Below are 7,439 nucleotides of genomic sequence, written 5' to 3'. Positions count from 1 at the left end.
CCACCAGGATAACCCTTTCCACACGATGGCCAACACAAAGGCCAAGCAGAGGGAACTGGGCTCCAACAGAAAGAGGCTTCATAGGTACAACAACTCTTTGGTAAGTTGCCATCCTGACTGTTAATTTCATCTGTGTCTGGGCCGGCTCATGAATGTAAGTAGAGAACATACTGTCCCAGTTCGACAGAGAGAGTCCTGGTTAATCCTCTATTTCACTCCTCCTCCTCCCACTTTCCCCCTTCTCCTCAGGTCAGTTCAGTTGCTGCAAAATGTGTTCCAAGTTCAAAAGAGTGTGCGTCCCATCAACTTAAAAGAGGAGAAAGGGGAGGAGGGAAGGGGGCAGGATCTTTCTCTTGCCAGGAGTCGGAGCAAAAACAAACTTCTGTACCCTTCCTCACTTGTGTGATCATTATAATTAACAACTTTGGCCATCTGGACCACCTTCTGATGTTGCTTGTCCACATGAGTCTTTCTTTCCCAATCTGTGAAATGCTGGGGGATATGGAAGAATATCTCTGGACTTAAATTGAGGGTGGTCCCAGTGGCCCTCAAGCCCAGAGTACTCCCCAGAACTGTTTTTTGAAAAGGAAATTTGCCTCTCAAATTAGGTGAGATATGGCTAAATGGTTCATTGGTGACTAAATGTACTATCCATGTTGGGATAGTCAGTATCTTAATCAATCAATAATATTCCAGAAATGGCCTAATTTATATTGTTTATCATATTATATATTATATTGAAAGAATTTAAGACAAACTGGATCTCAAAGGCTGTAGCTTTTTCTTGCTTGCAGAATTTAAAGTTTATTTCCTGGACTGATTTCTGCAGTGTTGAAATAATATTTGCAGTGCACCATGTGCTTTCCTCCCCTTCTGTTTAGTCATTTTCTGGATGAGGGCTATTTTCTGTTGCAGGTGACCTTTGCGGATGTGGCAATATATTTCACCGAGGAGGAATGGAAATTGTTGACAAAAAAGCAGAAACTGATGTACAGTTATGTAATGATGGAGAATTATGAGAATGTGGCCTCTGTGGGTAAGGAACCTGAATCCATTGCACTTCCTGTGAAGACTGAGGGCCCTTTCATAATTCACTGTCAGAGCCCTATGATTCCACTTTAGAATTATAGAATCAAATAGTTGAAATAGACCACAAGGACCATCTGGTTCAATCTTCTGCCATGCAGGAACAGACATTCAAAGCATCCCCAAGAGATGGCTATCCAGCCTCTGTTTAAAAACCTCCAAAGAAAGAATCTCCACCAGACTCTGAGGGAGTATATTCCACTGTTGAAGAGCTTTTACTCTCAGGAAGTTCCTCCTAAAGCTTAAGTGGAATCTCTTGTCCCTCTGGCTTGCATCCATTTTTCCATGTCATTTTCTCTGGAGTAGCAGAAAGCAAGCCTGCTCCATCCAGAATATGACATCTCTTCAAATATTTGAACAGGGCTGTCATATCCATTCTTTACCTTCTCTTCTCCAAGCTAAACATACCCAGTTCCCTAAGTCGTTCCTCAGAGAGCATGGTTTCAAGACCGTTCTCCATTTTGGTTTCCCTCCTCTGGACATGCTCCAGCTTCTCAACATCTGTTTGAATTGTCGTCCCAGAACTGGACACAGGATTATTGCAAGAGAGCCCTAACCAAAACAGAATAGAGTGGCACTATTACTTTCCTTGATCTTGACACTATACTCCTATTGATACAGCCTAGGATCACATTGGCCTTTTTAGCTGCTGCATAACACTGTTGACACATGTTCAACTTGTGCTGTACTATGATTCCTAGTTCCCTTTCACACATAATTTAATTGTCATAACAACTTCTTATGGAATCTTGGAATTTCTAGTTTTAGTGAGGCACTATTGTTCTCCACTTTGTAAGGTTTCTAAATATCAAATCCTAAACTGCCAATTCTGGAATGTTGTGGGACGCAAGCGCTATGCTTTTAGGGGAGTTTGGTACTTAGCTCAATAGAGTGAAATAGTTTTACTGGGGCAATAGTGACCTCTGGACTCAGCCAATCTATAGCAGTTCCTGAATCAAACAGATCTTCAGAGGCATTTGAAATAGGTTTTTATGTTTTATTTAGGGGTAAAGCAAAACACACAGACACATACATAGAAGTGTTCATGCACACGCGCAAGAACTAGGTAACAAAGGTGGAGTGGTGAATAGATGTAAGGCTTTGATAATGGTGATACGTTATCTATCCAGATCTTTATTCCAACTGTTGAGGATTTGAAATAAGGAGAGATCAGTAGTTCCCATGACAATTGGGGTTGGTGAGTGCATTGAGGTGTTTAGCCATGAAAACAAACAGAGTGTCTATTTGTAACTGGACTGACACCGAAGAACAGCAAGTCGGGGCTGATATTTATACTGAAATTGGTTTCTGCTTGGGGGCAGAAATTGTGAGTTCAGAAAGGTTTATATGACTTTAGAATATTTCCTTTGTGGGGGAAGAATGGTGTGAAACAAACTGAATGCAATGGGTGTTTGATGCAAATACATCAGACAAAAGGCATTAGCTCACCGGCTCTCAGATTCTTGTTGGCTCTGAATTTTGATCGCGTTCACAAGCCAATGTACGCTACAATCTGAGGGTGATGCACCCAAATACAGCTCAAAAATATCATAGCAGAGTAAGGAAGCAAATATCCAGATATAGGCATTGGCAATGCAATGACCACTTTTCACACTTAAAAATAAGTCACAAACACAGTCGATTTCATTGAAATCCTTGGAGCTTCTCTATCTTGAGTTGCAAAACAATACAAATATTTGCAAGCTCTCCTCTCCGACTTCCATCAACTTCACTATCCCTTGTACACACAACTCAGATCCAATCCACTCCAATCCTCATGTGAGCTGCATACTGTATTGGTTGTGAGTCCTCTCCTGGTGCCAAACAGCATGAAGCATCCTCTGCAGTTAGCTTGCATCATGCCTTGGGCTCTGACTCAGCATTCAGTGGCCGTCTCACAGGATATGATGCCACCTGTCAATCAAAGTATTTTTGCACATGTTTAATTGAATATTTTTTTTCAACAGTCCTTTGACTATCTTCTTCTACTGATTCCCTCAAGGCAGTTCCCATATGGTCTCTTCTTTGCTAGCTCCTAGGAGTAAGAATGCAACTGTTCAATGGATTTAGGGGCATAAGCATCAGGGTCATGATTAGGTTACTCACAGCAACTTTATTAATTTAATCTCTAAGAAGGAGGGATTAATGAGGGCTAAATCATGCAGTAACACCCTCCTCTGTTAAGTCTGATTTTCAGTCTCATCTGTAATTGTCGTTCTTTACAGAAAAACATTTGAGTCATGAGAGAGTCCACACAGGAAAGAGGTCACATAAATGCCAGCATTGTGGGAAACATTTTGCTTACAAGTCAATCCTAGTCATGCATCAGAGACTCCACACAGGAGAGAAGCCATACAAATGCCAGCATTATGGGAAAGGTTTTTCTCAGAAGTCAGACCTAGTGAAACATCAGAGAGTCCACACAGGAGAGAAGCCATACAAATGCCAGCGTTGTGGGAAATGTTTTTCTCAGAAGTCAATCCTAATGATACATCAGAGAATCCACACAGGAGAGAAGCCATACAAATGCCAGCGTTGTGGGAAATGTTTTTCTCAGAAGTCAATCCTAATGATACATCAGAGAGTCCACACAGGAGAGAAGCCATACAAATGCCAGCGTTGTGGGAAATGTTTTTCTTGGAAGTCAATCCTAATGATACATCAGAGAGTCCACACAGGAGAGAAGCCATACAAATGCCAGCATTGTGGGAAATGTTTTTCTGAGAAGTCAAACCTAGCGAAACATCAGAGAGTCCACACAGGAGAGAAGCCATACAAATGCCACCATTGTGGGAAATGTTTTCCTCAGAAGTCACACCTAGTGGCACATCAGAGAGTCCACAGAGGAGAGAAGCCACACAAATCCTAACATTATATTTGTCAATAACGAATACAAAAAATATATTTTCAATCCAGCAGTGCAAAGAAAAGGCCTTTGTGATCTTATTTGTAAAAGTTGTCTGTCAATATGTCTCTATGTTTTCAAGTTGGATTTTGTTAAGTTTAGGTTTTAATAGCCAATAGTATAGATAATTGCTTTGGGTTGTCAATTTGGCTGGGGATTGTGGGTTGTGGTATAGGTTAGGTAGATGGGAGGTTGGGATTTGTTGCAGCTGGTTAGAATAGTTATGGGAATTATAGCTTTTGCAATGTGTGGGATTTTGGCTTAAGAAAGTTGGAGGCCGGCATTAAGAGAAAGGGCTAGTTTTTGGGAATGGCAAAAGGGGGCCTTGTTACCTGTGGGGCATAGACTGTGGGAATTGGAGGTGGGGGCTAGGTTTGGAAGAGGGTCATGTTTTTGGTTTTAGGGGTTTTAATGTATTGTTTGGATTGGAGTGGTCAGTTCTGGCTTAATCACTGAATTTCTATGTGTTCTCAATAAAGTTCTTTACTGTTTCAACACACTGGACTTTGATGCACAGAATTTCTGAATTTGCCCAAAACTGACCCTTTCTTCTCTCCTCAGTTCTCATCTCCATTCCCAGCCATAAGAACAGCACAGACACACAGACACAAACATACAGGATACACAGAGAGAGCTATATTTCCAAAGCAGAGCCTTCCTTTCTTGCCTTTCCCTCCTGAGTCCAGCACTGCACCTTGGCCTCCATTGCAGTCTCCTCAAAGGAAGAAAGGAGGGAAGGAAGGGGAGGCCACTGAACCCCGGCGCATACCTTCTTTCCCACAAAGGCCGCCAGCGGAATAAGCAGCAGCATCTAGGACCTGGCAATCCCTGTGCATGCTGAGGAGGGGCCTTTGGGACTATATGCGCCTGCACAGTCTCAGCCCCAGAAGCCATTGCTGCCCTCACAGTCTGTTCTGAGGGAGGGAGGGAAGTGGGGAGAGCCCTTGTTCATTCAGAAGAATGGCTGGAGGGGAGAAGCCCCTCTTCTCCCCCCAAAGAAAGGCAGGGGTCTTGCAAGGCCTCCTATCCCTCTTTCCTTCCCTGCCCCCTCCTTGGGGGATTCCTTGGGTCCCGGGTACTTGGGGAGTTATTATGAGAAATGAAGGCCGGTGGGACCCTTGGAGAGAGGCATGGCCATGGAGGGGAGGGGGATCAAAAGGTAAAAAGGTCTTTGAGGAGCCCCCTCCCTTGTGGAAAGTGGGGCCGAGGAGAGACCCTCTCTTCTGATGCTTCATTTGGGGAAGAGTTTTGTGCCAAATAGAAAGCATCGCACAGGATAGGATTCAATAGCATTTTTCTTGGGGGAGGGGAGTTTTCTCTGGAGTCCTGGGGGAGGAGGCTCTGGGGGGGGGGGGGAGAGAAGAGCCAAAATCCTCTTGGCCAAAGCCAAGAGGAGGGAGCCGGAAGGACCTCAAAACTCTGGCAATCCCCTGTCAGCCTGGAACTAGGCTTAGAGACCCACAGGATCCAGATTGGGCACCCTCCCTCACATACTTACCTTTTCCTTCACAACAGCCCTGCAGAGGAGGAGCAACAGAGAGACCCACAGCCCCAGAAACACCCCCCCCCCCAGTTCTGGGAGCATACTGAAAGGGCTTTTGACCCCCTTGAAGAGACGTTATTATTATTATTATTATTATTCTACTTTTTCCTCAATGGAATCAAAGTGGATTACAGTAATAAAATAACATACAATTTAAGAAATACAATTAAAATTCCAAACCCCCAACCCTTCTCCCAATTATAAAAACATTAATCAACCTTTAAAAATCCTATTAAACAGCAAGAAAATTTAAAACTTTCATAACACAATACAGTAAAAAAGTTTTTTCGGGCAAGAAATGGGTCGTTTTCTGAAGGAGAGGTGGGAGGGCAGGAACGATATACATCAATAGCAATTTCCATCACACTAATGATGGCAAGGGGTCAGGAGGAGGGGGAGGCAGGTCAATAGATCTAATCTAGTCTGGAAAGAGGTCCGTCTTAATAGCCTTCCTAAAGGCTTCCAAGGTGTTAATAGGACGGATCTCATCCGGAGGTCGTTCCAGAGTGAACCAACACCTTGTATCTTGTCCAGAAACTAATGGGCAGCCAGTGGAGGGATTTAAGAACCGGTGTAATGTAGTCAGTTCTAGAAGAGCCCGTAACCAACCTGGCTGCCATATTCTGTTCCAATTGAAGTTTCTGAACTTGGCACAAGGGTAGTCCCATGTAGAGTGTGTTACAGAAGTCGAGCCAAGAGGTGACCTGCGCATGTACTACTGTTTCAAGGTCTCCCTGCTCCCCGCCCCATGTCTCCAGAAGATCTCACATAACAGCTTCATGTAAATGTTGAATAGCATTGGGGACAGAATCACGCTTTGAGGGACGCCCGACTTGAGCTCCCTCTGGATGAAGAACTGTCCCCAAGTGACAGGAATCTGCCTGAGATGTAGGACCTGAACCACTGGAAAGCAGTGCCCCAATTCCCAACTCTCCCATATGTTCCAGAAGGATACTGTGGTCAATGGTACTGAAGGCCGCTGAGAGGCCTTCAATAGCACCAGAAGGGTCAGACTTCCCCTTTTCAAAGAGCTGTCGATGCTCAGACGGAGGTCATCGACTAATGTGACCATGGCTGTCTCACCTCTGTAACCCATCCTAAATCCAGTTTGAAATGGATGTAGAAAAATCCATTTCTTCCAAGACTGCTTGGAGTTGAATAGCGACTGCCCTCTCCATTACCTTGCCTAAGAATATTAAGATCCAAACTGGCCTGTAATTGTTTCTGTCCAGAGGGTCAAGGGAAGGCTTTTTGTAGAAGTGGTTTAACCACCGCCTCTTTGAAGCAAGATGGAAGACAGCCTTCCCTGAAAGATGCATTAGTTATATGTTTAGCAGCATCTTGATGGTATCTCCCCCTGGACGGCCAGCCAAGATGGGAAAGGATCAAGAGAGCAAGTCGTCTTTTCATACTCCCAAGGAGCTTCTCCACATCCTCTGTACTAATGACTCAAATTGATCCAGAATAACATTATTGGCGGAGGCTCTGGATACCTCTCCTGTCACTTCTGTCGTAAGGCCAGCATCCAAATCGGCTCTTATCTGAGAGATTTTGTCCGTGAAGTAGTTATTAAAAGCATCACAACAGGCTTTTGTAGGTTCTAATAAAGAGTTCAGGGTTCTGGAAGCTATATATTAAATGGGACAGTGTTGAAAGAGATGTAGTTTGGCAAATGGGTGATATAACCCAAGAAAATGGTTTAGTTCACAGAGACTGGAAGAATCTTAAAGTAAAAGTTGAAAGAATAGATGTGTAAATGCAGAACATGTTCACGTCTATAAACCTCACTGTCAAACATACTGGTGGCGACCAGATGACAGACAAGCGTCGCTGGGACCCCAAAAGCCATCAACCAACTGGAAAAGGAGATTCAACAGAGGGAAAAAGACCAAAGATTGTGATGAA

General features: G+C 43.8%; 1 protein-coding gene across 1 annotated transcript in view; it reads left to right on the top strand.

Annotated features, from left to right (window-relative positions):
* The first annotated feature begins 3,571 nt into the window (after positions 1-3,571).
* LOC149290516 (uncharacterized) overlaps positions 3,572-7,439 on the top strand; it is a 29,031-nt gene continuing 25,163 nt past the window's right edge. The window contains exon 1 of the mRNA XM_089489309.1: positions 3,572-3,939. Coding sequence (XP_089345435.1) covers positions 3,572-3,939 — 368 coding nt within the window. The remainder of the gene's footprint in view (positions 3,940-7,439) is intronic.

Source organism: Sceloporus occidentalis, unplaced genomic scaffold (genome assembly GCF_023333645.1).
Source record: "Sceloporus occidentalis isolate IW3139 unplaced genomic scaffold, rSceOcc1.0.p SCAF_39, whole genome shotgun sequence".
NCBI classification, from domain to species: domain Eukaryota; kingdom Metazoa; phylum Chordata; class Lepidosauria; order Squamata; family Phrynosomatidae; genus Sceloporus; species Sceloporus occidentalis.
Note: the sequence above shows the minus strand (reverse complement) of the source record. Positions and strands in the feature narration are given on the sequence as shown.